The sequence below is a fragment of the Caretta caretta genome, chromosome 8 (genome assembly GCF_965140235.1).
Source record: "Caretta caretta isolate rCarCar2 chromosome 8, rCarCar1.hap1, whole genome shotgun sequence".
Taxonomy (NCBI): Eukaryota; Metazoa; Chordata; order Testudines; family Cheloniidae; genus Caretta; species Caretta caretta.
In genome coordinates, this window is record NC_134213.1 from 84,856,326 (window position 1) to 84,879,178 (window position 22,853).

The 22,853-nt window shown below is 43.0% G+C and overlaps 1 protein-coding gene across 4 annotated transcripts in view; it reads right to left on the reverse strand.

The window, feature by feature from the left end:
• Window positions 1–5,675: 5,675 nt before the first annotated feature.
• ST6GALNAC3 (ST6 N-acetylgalactosaminide alpha-2,6-sialyltransferase 3) overlaps window positions 5,676–22,853 on the reverse strand; it is a 319,905-nt gene continuing 302,727 nt past the window's right edge. For all 4 annotated transcript variants that reach the window (XM_048860870.2, XM_048860871.2, XM_075131727.1 and 1 more), the window contains 2 exons: window positions 19,863–19,970; window positions 5,676–14,744 (listed from right to left, as the gene is read on the reverse strand). In XM_048860870.2, coding sequence (XP_048716827.1) covers window positions 14,558–14,744; window positions 19,863–19,970 — 295 coding nt within the window. In that variant the 3' untranslated portion in view covers window positions 5,676–14,557. The remainder of the gene's footprint in view (window positions 14,745–19,862; window positions 19,971–22,853) is intronic.

Genomic DNA, 22,853 nt, shown 5'->3' on the forward strand with positions numbered 1-22,853 from the left:
CTCCTGTCCCTGTTATTTCATTAGTTGTCCCCCGGATTTATTTGGCGTCCAGGTCCTGTGGATCCCCCTCTTAGGCTGGGGGGGGGAGATCCTTTAGCAGTGGACAGGCTTTGCCCGCCCACTTCCCAGATCCCAATAGGATCACTCTCCTGTAGCCCTCTGGCCTGGAGGGAGAAGGAAGAAAGCGGGCTGCTGCTCCCGCTGCTGCTGTTAGGCCCTGGGCTCTCCCTGCTGCTACTGCTGCTCCAGCTGCTCCCCTGGCTGGGCCAGGGACCACCCACCTTCTCTGTTACCTGGTTGCTGGCTGGCTGCTGGACCCCCCACTCTTGGGTGCCGCTACTGCTCCAACTGCAGCCACTTGGGGGGGGGGCCTGCTGGCCCGCTCCCCAGAAGGGGGGGTGAGGGACCCCAGCCCCAGCCGTTGCTACCACCACCACCACCACCATCTGAGAGGGGTCCTTTCTGCCTGCCTGAACCACCACCTGGAGTTCCTGGAGCTGCTGTTGCGGAGTTTGCTGCCTGGAGCTGCTGAAGCCCCAAGGAGGAGAAGGAGAAGGAGAGGACCATCTACCAGTGGGGGAGCACCTAGAGACTTTGCAGACCACCGGGGAGGAGTGGTCAACCTGCTTCCCTTTTCCCCTCCTCCTTCTGGTGTCTCCCCTTCCCTCCCTGCTTATGATGGTGGGAGACGAGATGGGTGGGGCTCCTCCAGAAAACCCCACTGCCCCTCCCCCACCTGCTGCCCCGTTGCCCCCTCCCCCCCCGAGCCTCTACCTCCGCTGCCGCAGCTGAACCACCTGCTACTGCCCCCGCTGGGGCACTGGCAGCGGTGGACACCGGAACGACCTCTGCTGCTGCCACGTCCCTCGCCCCCTCCGACCCTGGGGAAGCCCCCCAGCCAGCAGGAAGGGCCAGGGTAAAAAGAAGGGTAAGGGCCCTGCAAAAAAGACCAAGCCCTCCATGGCAGGGGCTGCCCACACTGCTGCGGCCCCACCACCGGCCACGATGTCCCTCCCCGCTGTTCCCTGCACCAGCTCCACAGGTGTCCCTCCCCCGGCCCCCAGGGTGTATACTCAGGTGGCGGCAGCCCCCCCCCCGCCTCAGCTACATCATCTCTCCCGCCCACCGCCTCTGCTACCATATATAGTGGCCAGGGCCCCTTCCTGACCTTGACCAGGAAGCACAGCATCCTTGGAGATCTACGTGTGGGCATTGGTGAGATTGGTGGGACCCATGGCCATTGTGGCTGCCTCCAAAATGTACGGGAAGGTTGTTATCATCTTAGCATCGGAGGCCACCGCCCAGGAGGTGGTGGAGAAGGGCCTGGTAGTGGGGGGCGTGTTCGTCCCCATGGAGCTGCTAGAGGACCTGGGCGTCCATCTGGTCCTGATCTCTGTCCCTCACTTTCTTCCCAATGATGCCCTATTACCTGCCCTCTCTACCCTGGGGAAACCCATCTCCATGGTCAGCCCTCTCCCACTGGGCTGCAAAGACCCCGCCCTCCGTCACGTCCTCTCGTTCCGCCGGCAGGTGCAGCTTCAACTGCCGCTGGCAGCGCATGGTGGAGAGGCGCTTGAGGGGTCCTTCCTGGTCCCCTACCAGGGGGCCCATTACCGGGTGCACTACTCCATGGGGGAGGCCCGGTGCTACCTCTGCTGGGCGAAGGGGCATGTCCAGAGGGACTGCCCCTTGGCCCGGCAAGGAGAGGCATCCGGGACCCCCGAGCCCTGGCAAGGCGCCAGCCCCGTCATCACCAGCGCCCCTAGCTGCCCGGCCCCTGAAGCCACCCCTCCTCCTTCCCAGCCCACCACAGCTCCCATTCTGGCCCCCACTATGCCCAGACGAGTGGGAGAGCCCCGCCTCTGCTGCATGCAATCTGGCGGGACCTGTGGAGGAGGGTGTGGCAGGGACACCACCGGGCATGGGAGAGGGCCCACCTCAGGGGGAATCTTCCCTCCCTCGTGCTGCCCCACCATTACCCCCCCCCAAATCCCTAAGCCATCGCCTCCGCCCCCTGACCCAACCCCTGCTAGCCAGCCTCCAGATGATGCCATGGAGGGCTGGGCCCTAGTATAGGGGAAGCGGGGCAAGCAGAAGGCTCGAGCTCCGCTCCTCCCATCCGATGTGGAGGCCCCCCGGTAAACCAGAAAGGGGGGCACCAATGCCGAGCCTTCTGCCTTGCCCATGGGTGCGTTCCATCCACCAGTGCCGGCTGGGGAAGACATGGCAGCACCGGAAGGTAGTATCTCCCCTCCACAGGAGTCCCTCCCCTCTGAGGCCCCCAAGGAAGCCCCTCCTACCCTGTTACCATCTGAAGCCCCTATGAGCCCTGAGGTGACCGTCGCTTCAGGTGCCGGCAGGGAGAACCCCGGGGTGGCGGAAAGCGATCGCCCCTCCATTTACGAGGAAATTGAGGCCCTGGGTCTGACCCCGGTCACCCAGGTGGAGGATGACCCTTTGCCAGCGGGCCTCGATCTGGGCGACCTCACTCCGTCCCCCCTGTCCCCATGCTCCCTCCCCCTAACCGTTGCTTCCGCTCCCACTTCTGAGGAGCCCCTGGACTCCTCAATGAACCTGGCCACAGAAGGCACCCCGCTGACGGCCACCGAGCCTGTTGAGGCGATGGCCAGTGCCACATGGCTGGGACCCGAGTTAGGTGCACCCCTCATTGGTGTGGAGCAATCAACCTCTTTCCTGGGCGGGGGCACTACAGAGGACAGTCCACCTCCCGATGCCGTGGCTGCCAAACCCACCATAGAGCTTGTGCCCAACATCGCTGAGAGCCCCCTTCCCACTCCCCCAACCCTTGAGCCTGATCGGGAGGTGCCACCACCCAGCTGCTTGGCTTCTGAAGCCCAGAATCTTGCCTCTGCCCCTACTCCGTCCCTGACCCCGTCCCTACCCCTGATGCCGACCCTGTCCCTATTCCCTCCACCTCCTGCGATGTTATTGCTGCCCCTGGGGCTGTCTCCTTCCCATTTCTGGCAAATGACCCCCACAAAATGGCTTTTGTGTTTCGCTGTCCCAACCCACTAGGGGCTGCTATCTTCCTTCTGCCGCACCCTATTGCCCCAGGGTTCGAGTTGGGCCACGTGACGCCAGCCCATCAGGCACCACGTCGGAGGTCCGCACCTTGCCTGCCTGTCTTGGTGGGCCACAGGGCTGTACCAAGGGCCCCATCAGGGGATGACCAGGAGACAGTAATCCCACCCCGCACCCCATGCGCTGCGAGAGCAGCTGCGGGAGTTTTTAGAAGACGTCTGTGGCTCCCGCAACAAGGTACAGCTTGCTCTCCAGCAATGGGGGGACTTTCGTCAGATCCTCTGGGCTGCAAGGGCCCTTATGGGGGAGGGTAAAAGGACCGGGAAGCAGGCTGACCCTGTCACAGTATATAAACTGAGCTTTTCAAAGGAGCTGTAGGGAGTTGGGTGCCCAAATCTGACTGAGTGGAAATTGAGTATGTCACTTGACTCAGCTCCTCTGAAACTCTCAGAACGCAGTTTGAAGTTGAGGACTTCTCTTTTTAAAATTGAAGGTTAGATTGTGGAGCACTGAGAGAAGTATAGAGTCATACTCTGGATTGGCGTTTGCAAGGTTTAGATGTTTTCAGATACCAGATACTTGTTGGTACTTCTGTAACTTAACACAAGATCAAAAAATCATACAGAAATCACAGAAATGTGGGATTGGGGGGAACCTCAAGAAGTGACCTCACTAAACTGAAGCAGGATTAAATATACCTCTGACAAGTGTTTGTCCAACCTATTCTTAAAAACCTCCAACGATGGGGATTCTACAACCAGCTGGGTAACCTGGGCTGTTTAACTATCCTTTACAGTTAGAAATATTTTCATAACATCTACCATAAATCTCCCTTGCTGCAAACTAAGCCAAAATGACTAACCTGAACTAAATTAATCAGCATAAAAATAAAACATATAGATTTTTTTCTTCATCAAAGTACCTTCAAATATTAACAAGGTGGTCTGATGAGAGATTTGATTTTTTTTAAAAAATAGACCTTATTTCAGGTAAATCAATATTTAAATCTCTTTGGCTTCAATGCTTCAAAGCTGCAGGCACACTCCTGTCAATGGGGCTGTGTCAGAGTACAAGGGTCTGATTGCATAAAGCTGCTTGTGGGATCAGGGCCTCAGGTCATAATATGATTGTGGGCTCAGATGTGCTCAAAAATGGCCCAAAGTGTCTGTTTTAATATGTGAACCACTGTGCATGTATCAAGGCTCTTGTCTTTATTGTCTTTGTCAAGGCTCAGGCTTGACAAAGCCCTGGCTGGGATGATTTAACTGGGAATTGGTCCTGCTTCGAGCAGGGGGTTGGACTAGATGACCTTCTGGGGTCCCTTCCAACCCTTATATTCTATGATTCTATGATTTATCATTACATTAAAATATTTCAGTAATTAGATTTTATTACATAACCACACACGGATCCACAATGTATAATTGAATGAATTTGCATTCATACGCTATGCCACTGCAGTTGAGTGTGAACGCAGGTGAGTGTGAACGCAGATCAAAAATAATCTACAAAACTAACAGAGCTGTATGGACAAAGGGGATTAAATGAATCCATATTTCATCATGTTATTAGTATGCATGTGCATCTCACGCTCTAATGGCTCTGAAGGGAACATTAATGTGTATCCAGTAAGTATGTTTGAAAAATAACACACAAATTCTTAACAAGTCCCTTGGCAGGATACACCAGTATCCAATTTGAAAGACCCTCAGAGCTCAGCCTGTGAATGCCATTTCTTTCCTTTATTTAATAGTCATTTTACCACAGAAATCCCACTCTTCCTTTTTCTTCTTGACACCACAGTCAGCATGCCACAGCAAGGGACAGGAAGCAAGTCCTTTTATCCAGCACTCCTGTTTTCCACAGGTCAGATCAGGAACCAGAATCTGGCCCTAAATTAGCTGATACAGAGGCTGTATTATTTATCACAGCCTTGACCTACACACCTGAAATCTGGAATCTTCTCACAAGCCCAGTTGGTCTATATGTGCTTAGCTAATAGACATGTCATGTCAAGTTAAATTGTGTATCCAGAAGCATGTTGGACATCGATGACTCTACTAGCTGGGCAATAAAAGAAGCAAATACTCACCCGTTATCATAAGACATGAGCTTTCAAACAACCCTCTGTGTTTGAAGTGCGCTCTCTCTTTCTAAATGCTGAACACACTCTCTTACTTCCATCATATCCATTCACTTCCTAAGTGACTTCACTCTCTGGGAGAGTGGATGGGAGCTATGAACTCGTTACTGGGAGGGAGCTAATGCGCTTATTTAGGCCGCAATACTGCAAACACTTACACAGCTGCTTAACTTTACTCCCAAAAGTAGACCCATTGAAGTGAATAGTACTGCCCACATACTTAAAGTTAAGCTCATGTGAGTGTTTGCAGGATCAGGGCCATATTTATGTAATGTCATCAGATACCAATGTCTTCTAATATCAATAAGAGTAACAATTCAAGCACAATTCATGTATCATTTCTCCGAAGCAGGTAGTAAACTTTCTGTGGGGCAGGGACTCTGGGTTTTGTGAGCTATCATGTACATTTGAAGCTGTGTATAAATAAATAATATTTGTCAGGCACAAAGATGTGCACAAATGATATAACATAAAAATATTCTCTAACAGAGACTGGAAATGGTACACATTTATTGTTCAGACTTTAAAATAGGCCAGGCACAATTTTGCAAATACAGAGAAAGCACATAAAAATAATTCGAATGGGAGTGAAACGTAAGCAGCGCACAGTAGGAAACCTGACAAAACGCAAAATATCTCAAATACATTTTAACAGTACAAAAGACTCTTAAATCTAGCACTGAAAAAAGCAAATAAAGAAATGTAATAATATTTGAAACTTCTAATTAACTTCATTTTAGTAATATGTAATAGCAACTTCATAAAAACAGGAGGACGCTTGTATATCATGTATACACATACACACACACACACACACACACACACACACACACACAGAGATATATATAGGAACCTACTGGTATGCAAGGAGAAGAACAAAAATTGTCCCTGTAAAAAGATGAATGGGAAGATGTGTATTATATACTATATAAAAACAATGGATGCATTAGCAGAGCAATATTAGTAACAAGTATGTACACAATAAAAATGCCTATTTTGAGTAAATGGAATGAAAATTAATCTGATCAAAACAGACACTTTCCATATTGTGCACATGTTGGATTATACTCTACTGCATCACATTTCTGACTTGTGGAGCAAATTTAGGGCACGGTCCTGTTAGGTGCTGAGACCCGCCCCCCCCAGCCCATATGAGCTGAGATGAAAGGGTTCAGATCTGAAAAGGGCAGAGCTATGAAAGGAATGAGCTGAGGCCAAGAAGTAGGGAGGAAAGACCCAACACTGGAGTTTCTGTTTAGCCAAAAGATTGTGTTGCTAAATGGGGTGAACAGAAGTTACTCTTCCTGGTATTGTAGAACATTCTAATAGGTCACTTTGAGAATGTACCAGGACTTTAGTGAACATAAAGCAACAAATAGTTCTGCATTTACTAGTTCCCTCTATAAGAAATATTGGTTTTCCTCATTCTTATTTGGTAATATCTGGAAAAATGCTTCTTGTGCTATCAGCTGCATGTGCACATGCTGAGGACGAGCGAGATGGGAGGCCCTGACAGCAGTCAGCATAGGACATTTTTCCCCCAGCCTCAGAAATGTTAGTGTCAGGAATTTCAACATGAACAAACTATGCAGCTACCACATTCATCCTGTCACATACAGAATCATGCAAAAAATAAGGTACTTGCACAGGAGTCAAACATTTGTAAAATGCTGCCCTAACAACATAATGTATTTGACACCGCCTGTGTCAAGAAAGTCATTCCTGAGGTTATACCCAAATGTGGGCTTTCCTTATAGCAGGGCACAGAAATGATAGCTGAGCCCCAGGGTAGGTTCACAAAAACATGTTTATCTATGTCTGATATTCAAGTGAAAAATGTCAAGTTTAGTAAACGTTTCCTGACTGGCTTCACTAGTTTATATGCCACAGTCCGCTAATGGCACTGCTATAGATTTGAAGCAAACCACTACAACTCAACGTCACACAATATTAAAGAGAAAGAGCTACTATTGTTTACAATATGCACATAACTTCCATTATCTATTACAGTATGAGAATAAAATAATACATAACATGCTATCATGCATACTACATGGTAAGAACATGTATTAGTTCAAGTTACAATTTTTTTTAGGGCCGGTAAATCAGAACGGTACTAGATCATATTAACCTACTAACACCCTCATTTCTACAGGACTTATTATAGTAGCAGCCAGTGATACATTCAAAATCAAATGTTGGAAGGGTCCATGAACTCATTGCCCTTTGCAAGTGAGTTAAGCTTAAAACATACTGACAGTACCATAACTCAATGGCATTTCAGCTGAACTGCCCCGTCCTCTAAGACCTGGACACTCACACCAGTCATACCTGGGGCTAGATTACGACACTATATCTCCGAGTGCTAAAGGGGATGAGGATTCCTCTTCCCAAGAGTCCTCAAATGATGCTCTGTGGGAACAGGTTGTGTGGGGGAGGGGAAGGGGAGAGAATTGGGCAGGCTACAAGCAGGTCATGAACAGCCCTGTGTGGGGTGGAGGATGCATATAATCTAATGGAGCTGTGGGACTAGGGCAGGTTTGGGGGCCAAAGTTGGAAGGGAAGCACTGGGACACCAAACAGATGGCTCTGGCCTCCTGGGAATCCCTATTTTGGACAGATCTTATGGAGGAGGATTTCATTCCTCCCCCATTAGTCTCCTCTTGCAGATTTCACCAAGGGAGCACCAATCCAGACCATGGATATGAATATTCTGTGGGTTATGTAACACGGCGTAAACAAACAACATGTTGTTTCCTGAAGCTTTGAACAGAAACACATCAGTACTCAAGAAGGTACATTTGGATTTTGGCTATTTATTCACCAAGGCATCCTTCACCTCTGCATGTTTAAGTCACATTTCTCTGTATCCTCCAAAGAATAAAGGAACAGAAAGAGACACATCTGCTGAAAATGAAACCCTTTCTGCTCAAAAGAGCTAACCATGCCAAGTCAGGAAACAACAACAACAAAAAACACAACTATTTGTTGTACTCGGTATGTACCATTGCCCAAGGACAGCTCTAAGTTGATGCTTTGGAAACTGATATGGAATTTTACTCTTGTGGTTACTCTAAGGTTCATCAAAAATAAGTACTAGACTAGTTCCAGCACCACTAGAGGCATATGCTATTTCTGAAATACAGTCAGAGATGATTTGCAACCAAACACGAGCATGAATGTGTAAAGTGCCTCTGTTTTTCCATTGTCTCAGGGCAATAAACATTTATAATTCAAGGATCAATGTTCTTTGCTTTAATTGACATGTTTTCTGGGTGAGCATCTGTGCTCTGACCTCAGCTGTCCTGAGAAGGGTTCCAGCATTGTACATCTGGTGATAGAGCATTGGTTGGGACAGCCCCAACAGTGCTGAACTTGCTCTCCCTTGACATTACTATTACTATTTATACAATGCAATAGTGCACCTGGTACTTGCTACACAAGACTGCTTACCTCAGTTAATCTGACTGCCAAGATTTTATTTTTATAGTGTTGGGTGTTCTGTGCCTGATTCAAAGCCCATTGAAGTCATTGGAGATACCTCCACTGACTTCAATGGGCTTTGGATTGGGCCCTCAGTGACTACCCAGGGCCTATACCATAGCAATGAGCACTCTATGAATATTGAAGCGATAGCTAGATTGACCTCTCCTGAACACAGTCTGCTCCTGCTCAAACTCCTTCAGTCTGTTATGACCTTTCAGAGTTTCATAAGTTTCAAAGAGTTGAAGGCCAGAAGGGACTATTAGATCATCTAGTCTGACCTCCTGTATAACACAGACCATTACATTTCATGCAAATACCCTATGCTGAGCCCAATGGCTTCAGTTAAATTAAAGCATTTTAGTCCTCAGGAAAGTAAACTGTTTTGTGTCTCAGACAGAGAACATGAGAGCCTGAGGTGTCACTAGTGCCCAAGGCCCCTGCAATGGCCGTGAACTCATTAGGTAAGACATGCCCAGAGAATCCTAGTAGGTGATCTATATCGTACCTTGGGGAAAATTCCTTCCCAACCCCAAATCTAGAAATCAGTTAGATCCTGAACATGTGAACAAGACACACAAGCCAGGCATCTAAGACAAAGAACCTGGACCACCCCCTTTGGATCTGTCTGCATATGGAGCCCTCTGTGTGCATATCTCCTCATCCTGCATGGGAAAGGGGCTCAGCTGCCTTTACGGAACCATCTCCTCTCTCCTCTGTACCTTGCGCACTCCTCTGCAAGCAGCAGAGTAGGAGCCTTGGCAGGTGGGAGGGGAGGAGTGGGCAGGGCAGGGCCAATTTCCAGAGGTTGACTGGAAAACATAATTCAGCTTGACATACAACTTCACATGCAATTGCAACATCATCTAAATGTATCAAAGTTACATACCTGTAGCTATGTAACATGCAAAATGGAAAACATTTTGTGAAAATTTTTGCCCCAATTCTTTCCAAGACAACATCAACATTTTTGAAAATGGTGAACCAGCTCTACAGGCCACATACAAAGTATGCAAAATAAATGTGTCCTATATTTTAACCCTTTATCTAGGTTAGGACTATACCTGGTCAGACAATGAATGGAAATTTACCTATTTGACATGAATAAAAAATATTCACAAATAATACATTTGACAAATATTTAACTATCTAAGAGCTGACTGAATTAAGATACAAATATTTGTGTTTCACTTATTTGATGACAGATGGCAAAAACATTGCCAAATTATTTGGGAATATCAGTCTACCAAATATAACGAGGAGAACTATTTGAAGTCTACAGGTCAACTGCTTGCTTTCTTTACTCACACGAGCAGTTGATTAAAATAGGGGTCCTCAAATAAAGTAAGCAAATAGCATCTAATTAAGGTCAGTTAATTTGTAGTAGCCCTTATTTAAAAGAATAAATGTTTCTGAACTGCCCTCCTAACTGCTCTCAGAAGGTAACTGATCAAGGTCTCTTAACACAGTCACACAACAAAATTCTTTCTTCCATACTGCAGTGCTGATTTCTAACACAGTCATCTTTAACGCAGTGGTCACAGTTCCTTACCCATATAATAAAAATAATGGAAAACTGCATTTAGTTTATGCTAAAGACAGGCTAATTTAAATAAAGGAAGTGATGTTCATTTACTCTGGTGTGCATGAAGCTTGATGCAATGTTTCTAATGTGGTTTCAATGTGGTTTTTCTCAACCTGCAAATTCAAGGATCCTACTACAAGCAGGTAGCAACACTTCCAAGTTTGCTTTGTGACAACTGCAGTCTAATGAGGTTTGCAATTCTGCTACACATTTAGCTGCTGTTAGAGATGTATTTATCTAACTGGGCATTGCACATGATGAAGTCTGATGAGCCATTCCATACAGCATGTAAGTATTCCATAAAGAGCTACAATAGATTGCATTAACTTTAGAATAATTTCCTATTTAGAAAAGTTTTTTTAAAAATACAGATTAAAAACATTTGTGGTGTATTTTCCAGTGATAGCAGAGAAAGTAGTAATAATTTTTAGGGAGAAACTGATTGGTAGCCTTAGGCTCTCCAAACTCCCCCATTTAGGCCCCAATTCAGCAGTTGATTCCTAATGAGCAAAGCACATGCATGACTTCAGTGGGACATAAACCTGTTCTTAACTCCATCCCTATTCAGCAAGAACACACTGAAATGCTTTGCCTTAGTTCCCATTCGTACAGGGATAGGAGAATATCAGTGAACATTTACGTAGAAACTCTATAGTCCTTAAAGAAATAATAATACCACCTAGTTCTTACATAGCACTTGTCATCAGTAGATCTCAAAGTGCTGTATAAAGGTCAGTATCTTGATCCTTCTCTTCCAGATGGGGAAACTGAGGCATAGAGTGGTGACTAGCCTAAGGTCACACATCCAGCCAATAGCACCGCAGTGATTAGACCCTCCTCTCCTGTGTCCCAATCCAGTGCCATATCCACTAAGCCATGCTGCACTTTTCCCCCATATAATATACTCTAAATGCTGAACAGAATGCAAAGTCAGAACTGAATACATGCAAAAGATTGGCCTTCTTTAGCAGAATGTGTATTAACCCCTATCTGTAAACACACATTGCAAATTTTAAACCAGTTTAGGTCTCCTGTTTTTTATATTAATGTAAAACACCATTTGTGGATTTGTGAGTGGGATGTCCTGATTACTCTTGGAGGATGTTGTATAATTGTATTAAATATTTGCATTGGCTCTGTTTATTTTTCAGAATAAGGCTTCACACACTTTACATCAGATCTATGTTGATCTGAACAAGTTCCAATGATCTTGAAACTATCTTTATGCTGGAATGACATTGAAATATTGTCCTTTCAACATGTGGATAAAGGATCACCCAAGGTCTTTATTCTGTCCTTATTGTGGGAAAAAAACTGCTATTTTTGAGAGAGGGGATGGAGAGCATTTTGTTAAAGTGTATATTGTAGAATTGTAGGCTATAGATTTGAGGAATCATGCAAGATTTTCTCTCACATGAAGGCTCCTCTCACCCACATACACAATTTCTGCCCATATCTCATCACTAGTCACCCCTTCTTCCCCATTAACCCCTTTAATTCTGCCACCTTGTCTCTCCTGATGTTCACCCTTTGGGTTCCTTTCCCCACAATGACTTCATACAATTCCCCATGTTGCCCTTCACAGTATGCAGAGAACATCCCCCGTAACGCAGTGTGCCCTACATCCTTTGTTCTTCCTTTAAATCCCTCATTGCAGCTCCTTTTATTAACTTTCTATCTATTCAATCAAATTGACAAGATATGTATGCACATAGCAAATTAGCTCATGGGCTCACAGCTGCAACCTTCATCCTTCCATTACCCTTTCCCCATCCTTGCTTTATTTCAGTCCTTGCTGATTTTAAACTCTTGGGGGAGGAGGCATTTTAAGAGTTATTTTTATTATTTGTATATTATGTAAGTGCCTACAGGCCTGAATTGAGATTGGGGCCCCATTGTGCAAGGCGCTGTACAGACACATTGTGCATGACAGTATTTGGCTTGACAAGCTTGCAGTCAAAGAAAAAGACAAAGGATGGGGTAAGGAAATGTGATAATTCTCATTCTGCAAATGGGGAACTAAGGCAGAGAGAGATCAAGTGACCTGCGACAGAACCAGGCATTGAACCTAAATCACCCAAGGCTTAGTCCAGTGCCTTAACCACAAGCCCATCAGGGTTGTGCCTACTATGAACCAGGCACATCTATGGCACACAATAGGTAATAAGAGGAGAAAGCTCATATATTTTAAAAACCATCAGGAAGATGCTTCAATGGAAAAAGCTAGTGGCATAGTCCAAGGGAAATGGAGAAGAAACACGGACATCACTCTCAATAACAAAGGGTTGAGTGAAGAGTGGCACTTAATGATGATGAAAAAGAATATATACGCTCTGGACATATCAAATATAGATTTACATATACAAATATACATTAGGCAATTCAGTCAGTATACAAATATTTACATGTAAAAATAGAGAGACAAGAAAGGTGAGGTAATTGTCTCTCTCATATCCTGGGACCAGCACGGCTATAACAACACTGCAAACATGTAAAAATAGGTTTTTCCTTTCCCCTTTTCATGATTTACAAAAGCATACAAAGTTTCCTGTTTAATAGTGTGAGTGCACCTGTGTGCAACATTCCACACACACTTCTTTCAAGTTTCACAGTATTGGCTTTTACAGTGTTGAAGCTGACATTCCAGGTGCTAAAACGTTCTTAGGAAATGTTTTGAACTGAAAGAGACTTAAACATTAATTTAAATACAGTAAAAAAGGTCACATGTTTAGCTGAATTATTTTCAAATCAAAAATGGTTCTGCTGCAGTTGAAATAAATGATGGTTCACTTTGAACAGTGTATTTGAATTAGAGATGGGCAAGTATTAAAACTCAAGAGCTGCCCCATTGATGCAATAATCCTGTGAGGCACTGAGAACCCTCAACTCCGACTGAAAGTGGAGGGAGCTCAGCATTAGGAAGAACACACAGTATAAAAGGAGGGGCACAGCATCATGCAGGATCAGACCCTGACATGGCTGCCACTTTCCTCAAACAGCCAACATACAAGAATGTATGCCAAGTGCCATAGGTGTTGCCATACTAATAAATGCTTATATACCATTTTTCACCTTCAAAACACTTGATGGACATTAATTAATCCTCACAAGACCTTTGTGAGGTAGATAAATATTATCCCCATTTTTAAAGGTGGAAAAACTGAGGCGGAAAGGTGAAACAAATTGTCCAAGGTTGCAAGGGATTCAGTGTTAAAACTCGGATCAGAACTCAGGAGTTTTGTGCTCCAAGTCCTGTCTTTGTATCCCTAAGCCTCCCCCACCAACATGTTTTTACACCATTTGTAGAGCTATTGTTTCAAAAAGCAGGTACAATTTAGGGTGATGTCATAAAAAAGTGAACTAATGTTGGTGGATGCTGGAATGTCATCCTCCAAAAATACTGCAATTTGAGATAGTGTCCAGATGAATTACATCATTCAAGATGATGGAGGCCAACCGATATGGAAGTAAGTAGGTAACCGGAGCTTCTGTGTTACCTATGGGCCTTTGAGCTCTGAATATCTTTGCACAGGGGAGTTACCTTCAGTTCAGGAATCATTATTTACCCCATCTCTAATTTTAGCACACCCAGTGTGGATGCATGGGAAAGTATATACATACTGCCACATTGGTGGTCCTTATCCAGTTGTATGTAAGATAAATAGATATAGTTACCTCAGAATCTACTATCTTTGTATTTGCCTGTAGGAAGTTACCTTTAGTACAGCAAATCTTGAGGTTAAATAACTGAAAATAGAAAAGGAGTACTTGTGGGACCTTAGAGACTAACAAATTTATTTGAGCATAAGCTTTCGTTTGCTACACGGATGCACGTAGCTCACGAAAGCTTATGCTCAAATAAATTTTTAGTCTCTAAGGTGCCACAAGTACTCCTTTTCTTTTTGCGAATACCGACTAACACGGCTGCTACTCTGAAACCTGTCATAAATGCAAATAGTCATTTTAATTACCTAAGGCAACTGGAAAGTTTCTAAGGGCCACCACTCTGTGGGCATGCTTGTATATAACATGAAATCACTACTATCTGGAAACGACTGTTGTCTTGAATTAAAATGCAGTGAAAATGTAAAGTGCATTATGTGGTATATAACCCTTAGTGATAAAATAAGCACCTTATCTGCCTTCCACAAATTGGTAAGTTTTGCTTAACAGCTGAACCATCAACTTCTCTATCATCGAGTTTTAGTTTAGTTTATCTAGTGTGTGAGAACATCCATCAGATGTAAGCAAGATCATTGTAAATTGAGGCATTTTTGTAATAGTATGCTACTAAAGAACCAACATCAAGACAGTGTCCAGTTGGGGTGTGTAAATATTATTGTGTGCTTCTTGGCCCATTTAGCAAATACTTTCTTTTCTGTGATAAATCTATGACCTCCATAGGGAGCATTTTCATGCAGAAAGTACTCATCACATTCATCTCTTCCTGGCTCATAATAATGGTAAGGGACCTTTCGAAAGGCTTCTGACCTGGGAAAGAAAACAAAACACAGATACAAGTTAATACATTTTCCAGGAAATCCATTATATACACTGACAGGTTTCAGAGTAGCAGCCGTGTTAGTCTGTATCCGCAAAAAGAAAAGGAGTACTTGTGGCACCTTAGAGACTAACAAATTTATTTGAGCATAAGCTTTCGTATGCATCTGATAAAGTGAGCTGTAGCTCACGAAAGCTTATGCTCAAATAAATTTGTTAGTCTCTAAGGTGCCACAAGTACTCCTTTTCTTTTTATTATATTACACTGTAATTGTATTCATTGGAATCCCATCCATGTGTCTATCGTGTAAGAAATCTTTCCATTATAGTATATGCACAGTATGGTTTGTGTGCATTTTAATAGATCAAATAAATAAATACAGGTCCTTAAGCTTCACTGGCCTTACTAATTAGCATAGGATTATGGTCAGGGCCTAGAGAGCACTCCCCCTGGGTTGTCCTACTGCAAAAGTTAGCCAATGTGTCAGTATCTCTAAATGGAAGGCTCTCATTGGGTAGTCCTAGTCCCCGCAACAGGCCCTTGGTTGGCTGACTAGGGCACAGGGCAGTGATATTAGCAAGCAAAAGAGGAGGGGGATCTTTCTTGCTCTATTGTTCCTAGCAAGTGATTAAGCTAAAACAAACAAAATATCTTCTAATCAGGCAATGCAGCCACAACTGCACCTATCATGGACACGGTGAAATGTTATTGTGTTGTTTACTGATTCTATGTCAGGGCTGTGTAGCGAGGAACACTGCCTGAGCTCTATGGGGACAACTTTATTTAGACGGGAAGTGAAGGCAGCTGTAAGAAATAATAAAAACATAATATACAACAAATAGAAGAAAGGGGAAGTTGATAGTAATGAATATAAATCAGAAGTTAGGATGTCTAGAAAATTGATAAGGGAAGTAAAGGGATACAAGGAGAACTCTATGGCCAGCAGAGTTAAAGACAATAAGAAGATTTTAAAATACATTTTTACATACAATTAGGAACAAAAAGAATCCTGACAATAGTATTGGTCCATTACTAGATGGAAATGGTACAATTACCAATAATAATGTAGAAAAGGCAGATGTGTTCAGTAAATATTTCTGTTCTATATTTGGGGAAAAACAGATGATACAGTCTCACCATATGGTGATAATAACACTTTTTACATTCCACTAGTACCTTTGGAGGATATTAAACAGAAGCTACTAAAGTCAGATATTTTTAAATCAGCAGGTTCAGATAACTTGCATCCAAGAGTTTTAAAAGAGCTTCCTGAGGAGTTCACTGGACCATAAATGCTGATTTTCAATAAGTCTTGGAGCACTAGGGAAATTCCACAAGACTGGAAGAAAACTAATGTTGGGCCAATTTTTTTAAAGGGCAAACAGGATGACCCTGGCAATTATAGGCCTGACATTGATCCAGTCACCCTGACATTGATCCCAGACAAGATAATAGAGTGGCTGATATGGGAATCAATTAATAAAGAATTAAAGGATTGTAATGTAATTAATGCCAATCAACAGGGTTTAAGGAAAACTAATCCTGTCGAACTAACTTGATATCTTTCTTTAATGAGATTACAAGTTTGGTTGATAAAGAACATAAGAAGAACATAAAAACGGCCATACTGGGTTAGACCAAAGGTCCATCTAGCTCACTATCCTGTCCTCCAAGAGTGGCCAATGCCAGGTGCCTCAGAGGGAATGAACAGAATAGGCAATCATCAAGTGATCCATCCCATCGTCCATTCCGAGCTTCTGGCTAACAGAGGCTAGGGACACCATCCCTGCCCACCCTGGCTAATAGCCATTGATGGACCTATCCTCCGTGGATTTATCTACCTCTTTTTTGAACACTGTTATTGTCTTGGCCTACACAACATCCTCTCGCAAAGAGTTCCACAGGTTGACTGGCGTTGTATGAAGAAATACTTCCTTTTGTTTGTTTTAAACCTGCTGCCTATTAAAGGTATTAGTATTGATATAATATACGTCAGTATGTTGGCATTTGACATGGTACCGCACAACATTCTGATTAAAAACTAGAATGATATAAAATTAACATGGCACACATTAAATGGACTAAAAACTGGCTAACATATGGGTCTCAAAATGTAACAGTAAATGGGGAATTGTTACTGAGTGGGTCTTTGTTCAATAGGGTGCTGCAGTGATCCGTTCTTGGCCCAACGCTCAAACATTTTTATCAATGAATCAATGACCTAGAAGAAAACAAAATCATCACTGATAAAGTTTTCAGATGATACAAAAATTGGTGGAGTGGTAAATAATGAGGAGGGCAGGTCACAGATACAGGGCGATCTGGATCTCTTGGTAAACTGGGTGCAAACAAATAATATGCATTTTGTATGGCTAAATGTAAATGTATACAACTAGGAACAAAGAATGTAGGCCATGCTTACAGAATGGGGGACTCTATCCTAGGAATCAATACTCTGAAAAAGATTTGGGGGTCCTGGTGAATATTTAGCTGAACATGAGCTCCCAATGTGATGCTGTGGCCAAAAGACCTAATGTGATCCTCAGATGCATAAACAGGGGAGTCTTCAATAGGAGTACAGAGGTTATTTGACCTCTGTATTTGACACAGGTGTGACCACACTGGAATACTTTGTCCAGTTCTGGTGTCCACAATTGAAGAAGGATGTTGATAAATTGAAGAGGGTTCAGAGAAGAGCCACAAGAATGATTAAAGGATTAGAAAACATGGCTTATATTGCTAGACTCAAAGAGCTCAATCTATTTAGCTTAACAAAGAGAAGGTTAATAGGGTGACTTGATTACTGTCTACAAGTATCTACATGGGGAACAAATATTTAATAATGGGCTTTCTAATCTAACAAAGAAAGGTATAACATGATCCAATGGCTGGAAGTTGAAGCTAGACAAATTCAGACTGGAACTAAGGTGGAAATGTGAGAGTAATGAACCATTGGAACAATTTACGAAGAGTTATGGTGGATCCCCATCACTGACCATTTTAAAATCAAGACTGTAAGTTTTTCTAAACGATCTGCTCTTGGGAATTATTTTGAGGAAGTCTATGGCCTGTGCTATACAGTAAGTCCAACTAGATGATCACAATGGTGCCTTCTGGCCTTGGAATCTATGAAAAACTTGAGCAATGTCTCTCCTTTTCTCATGGCCTTTGTAATGTTTTCCAAATAACAACACATCTCCTTTCAGTCTGGACGACCCTGTGATGGGGCGTCTACTACACAGCTGAATCAAAGGTTAACAGGAATCTGACAGCCAATTAGCCCACTTTGCTGCATCTGCATGGTGTGTCAGACTTGATTTGTTATTAGCTCCAGCTGGGAAGGAGCTGGGTCTTCTTCATAAAAGGAGGAAGTGAGGTCTTGTTGAGGGACTCAGGACAGAGAAACCCAAGAGAGAGGAGATAAGGAATTTCCTCTCTCTGGGAAGGGCCTGAGGCAGGGAGACAGAAGAAGGGCTTGGAGACAGCATCAATTGCTGTGATGAGCCCTGGAAAGGGGGAAAGGTACAGAGAGGGAGTCCTGAGGGGTCAGTGTTCCAGTAGAAGAAAAAAGAAGCTGGAAGGACTTAGGGAGAAGCCAGAGGCCTGAGAGACTGCTTTAAGCACAGGCTACATGGAAGCAGCACAAGGGGCTCAGAGGTAAGAAGTGGCCCAGGAAAACGGCAGTATGTCTAAAGGAGCAGACCTAGTTGCTTAATACAGGGTCCTAGGGCTAGAACCCAGAGCAGAGGGTGAGCCTGCATTCCGATGCCAGCCCTGAGTAAGGGGTGTACAAGCCCAATGTAAGGATGACTAAGTCCAAGGTTGCTCTGAGGGCAAGACAGTTTCAAGGATGGACTGAGTAATAGCCCAAGAGGGGGCAGAAGTATTTGTGTTGGGCTGTATCTGGACTTCTAGTTGTACCTTCTGTTACTCCGGAAGGGGACAGACTTTAGAGTGATCTGGCCAGAGGGCTGAGTTGCAAGAAGCGGTGAACCACCGTAGGACCAGATCAACCTTTGGCAGGGGATGCTAGACAGGAAAGAGCTGCTATGCTATGCCCACTCCAGAGGGGGCTTGCTGGCTAAGAGTCCAACCTTCCATAAGGTTGTTTAGGTCATTTACCAGGAGCTGAGTTCTGAAAATCATCCTCTTATGTAGGTGCCTAACTTTAAAGAGCCAAGTTTAGAGCATTAACTCCTTTCTCCATGTCCTGGTGGCAATGAGCATTGAGCTGTCCAGTATGGAGGAGAGAGAATGGCAAGGGTGTGGGCAAAGGTAGAAGTTGTACACTTTACCCTGGGAGCTGAGGCGCCCAATCAAATGGTTACAGAGGCTCCAGATTTGCTTGAACTAGCCCTGCTAACATAAAATGTGGCTTGCTTTATTATTTTACATCACTTGACTAAATTTCCTGCTTTTGTGAATAAGCAACGTGTCTACTATACATTCCATTATCTTTATGCTATAGAGTAAAAATATCTGATTTGGATTTTTAAGATGGTGGTTGCACTTATGATAATAGGATATGATGTATGACAATGCTAGATCACCAACAGTTGTTGGTAGGAATTTATGTCACACTATGCTGATAAAGCTCCTTGTTTTGTTTTCCAATGAGAAACCCCCCAGCTACTCAAAGCCGACCAAATATATATCTAGAAATAAAGTTCAGACAGGTTGCTCATTTAGTGATGAAATATAGTTTCGGGTAACCATCCTGAGATAATCAGTTCCGCATTTCCAAGAGCATTTGGTATTCTGTGAGCTAATAGATTAATATTTCTTGTATAGACATTTTTGAGCGGTGAAAACAAGCACACTTTGTCAAAAGAGCAAAAATATTCTCCGTTTCCCAGCAAACTCCAAGACTGCTGAAAGTCTTTGATTAAAAAAGTTCCTTATAACATTTGACATTCAAGTTTTATAAATGTTTTTTATTTTATCAGCAAATACCATATCAGAACTAAATACACTGACAACATAGCATCACATCAATGCAAAACATTGGGAAAAGGATTCCTCAGATTTATTATATTAAAATGAACTGTGAATTTTTGGACAAGGTATCAGAATTGTAGATGCATGAAAATAATTTCCTGTGATCTTACTTGCAGTAGGTGTCATTTATCATCCCATAGACATGAATTCCATAGCAGGCGTCCATAGCCAGAATTAAGGTAAACCACCCAGTGCTGAGATATGAACCTGACTGGACTCTGTAAAAATACAGCATCAAACACAACAAATTGCAATGAGAAATTACTAACACTTTATCAAAGAAATATCACTGTTACCTGGGCCAAAAGGCATTAAGCAACTTGACAATCTGTCAAAAATATACAATTATTTTGAATTGTTATAGGTGTTCTCTCATTCTTTCCAGGTTGGGGCCTCAGGCTACAGCCCACAGAAGAAAAACCATATGCTAAATAAATATCTGAAGTCAAATAACTCATGTCCCGTAAGGTGGGGAATCATTTATTTGTACATTTGAAAGCCAAATTAATGTAGCATAATAGATGAAAGATAATCACTGCCAGAAGTCAAATTAAAAGGGATGTGTGTACCCACCTATATATACACACATCTTCATGTACCCAAGAATTATTACTATAATGTCATGTATGTTACATGAATATTGTAAGTTTACACACAAAATGCAACTTTTAAGGTTGTGTTGACAATCACCTGGTAGAATTGAAGGCTGCTTTGAAAAATAAAACTCTGTGTCATTCACTGAGATGACATACTTGTATCAGGGAGGGAGGTGTAAGGGAATATGGTCTGGTTTGGGAACCTTTACTCATGCAACTAGTTCCATTGAAAGCAATAGGACAACTTGCATGAATGAGAACTAATCACATAAATAAGGATCTGGCCCACAGTTTCCAAATGGCTCCTATTTGAGAAAACATATATTCTTTAATAAAGGTCAAATCCTGTTCACATTATTCACACAAGCAGCACTACTGGGAGTCAACAGAACTTCCCACGTGAATAGAGCAAGCAAGAGATGTTGCTTTAATATCTCTAATAAAAAGGAATATGCTAGGCACTAAAGGTGGGATTCACAAACATACTTAGGTGCCTAACTCCCATTTAAATACCTTTGTGAATCCTATCCTGCCTACAAACTGGTTAATGTCCAGCTTTTCTTAGAGAAAGTATGTGCCTTTCCATTCTAGTGAGATTAACTAAATATTAATAATAAAAATCCATGTGGTAAATGTTTACATCAAGTCACAAAGCTAGCTAAATGTAGCCCTAAGACTGAGCTCAGTTCAGGAAGATGTGGGGTGAGGAGAAGGAGAGGGGGCAAGATGGCTGTATGCCACCTTTGTAGCCCCCAGATTCCGGGCACAGCCAGCGACCTGTCTGTTCTCCATCACAAGCTAAAGCAGCCTAAGGATTGCTCTAAATTAAGTTTGGGTGCAAAGGCCCTCCCAAAGGGACTTGCTGTGGCAAGAGGTGCTTTGGCTACACTGCCTCTTCTCCTGGAACTCCCCAAAATATCTACATGTTGGGGGCAGTGTAGAGCCATCCAGCTTTACACCACATAGAAAATTCTCTTTTACCAGGAGAAATGCCAGATATCTGATTCAGCTGCCTTTGTGCACCAAAGAGATCACCAGGGAAACCAGAATCAGTGTCATAATATTATAAGTTAGTGCTGAAGAAAGTATCCATGTGCAAATAAGGGAGGGTGACAAGTGAAAGCTATCAATCTTTCACCAGACTGGCTCTGAATAGTGTTGTACTTTGGTAACTGATGTACTTATAGTCAGAAACTGCTTAATTTTACTTGCTCTTCTCTCAGAGGAATGGTGCTATCAGTGCTGTGACGTTAAATAGGCATACAGACATATAATTTAAAATATGACCTTTCAGCCAGTTTATTAACAATGAAATGTAAGCTATGAGCCACTTATATGCCTTTTCAAAGCATATTATTCCTTTTGGTTTTCTACACTCCTATTTCCTTTTACACTTTGAAATGCTGCTACATGCTGCAACTGCCACAGGTAAATTGCTTCTACTAGTTTGTGCATTTTCTTAGTGCTCTTTATTACCCACTTTGGATGTTGGCTCACTTTTTCCACTCTCTCTAAATCTCTTTATCTGTCTTCTCCTTCTCCCCCCCCCCCCCAGTTTCTCCAGTTATTCTAGGCAGAAGTTTTTCCTATTGCCTACTATAGAGAAATATGCAAGCTTTCCACAATTCCCAATCAAATCATGGGGAACTGAAGTGGGTATTCAAAAGCAGTTAATTTGGAGTACTGCACCGCTTCTAACAAGCTTCCTGCTCTAGCAGCAGAAGCACACTAACCTTGGGCTAACCATTTAAGATCATAAGAACCATTTATCAGAGCACTATGAAGATCAGGACCTTTCCGATAACAGAGGCTTATTGGACAGTCCTATATTGACAGTAGCATCTGAAATCTGCTATGCTCAGGAGTAAAAAGGAATCTTAAAAAGAATTAATCAATATTTCATGTCTTGTTTTAACACCACTGGACTTTAGTCCTCTCATCAATATACTACACTGACAGGATAAATAAAAACAGCAGAGTAAGTTTCCAGATACCTTCCCTGGGAGATGGAGTACGTGACAGAATACAGAGTATGTTCTTTAAAACAAAACATTTCTTTTCTTTCTTCTTTCTGAAGATATGTGGCTAATGAAGGAAAACAATTAAAAATAAAGGGAGGTCTGGATGAAATGTAACACCTATTGATACTATAAACGTATTTTTGACATATTAATAAAAGCAATACAGAAAATGTGAAAACAAGGCAATGGTCAGCAAAAGTTATTTGGTCTATTTATCTTGTAAATTAAAATCTTATTTTGCCTAATCTCCTAGGATTAGGGCTTCAGAGAAATGTTAGTTATTGGGATTTAATTCACGCTCCTAACTAAGGCCCCGATTCAGCAAGGTATTTAAGTATGTCCTTAACTTTAAGCACAAGTAGTTCAAATGGAGCCAATAGGACTAACATGCTTAAAACTGGGCACATACTTAAGTATCTTGCTGAACTGGGGCCTTAGATGTGACTGTGTCTGTTTAAAATATCACTCACTTCAATTTTTAAAA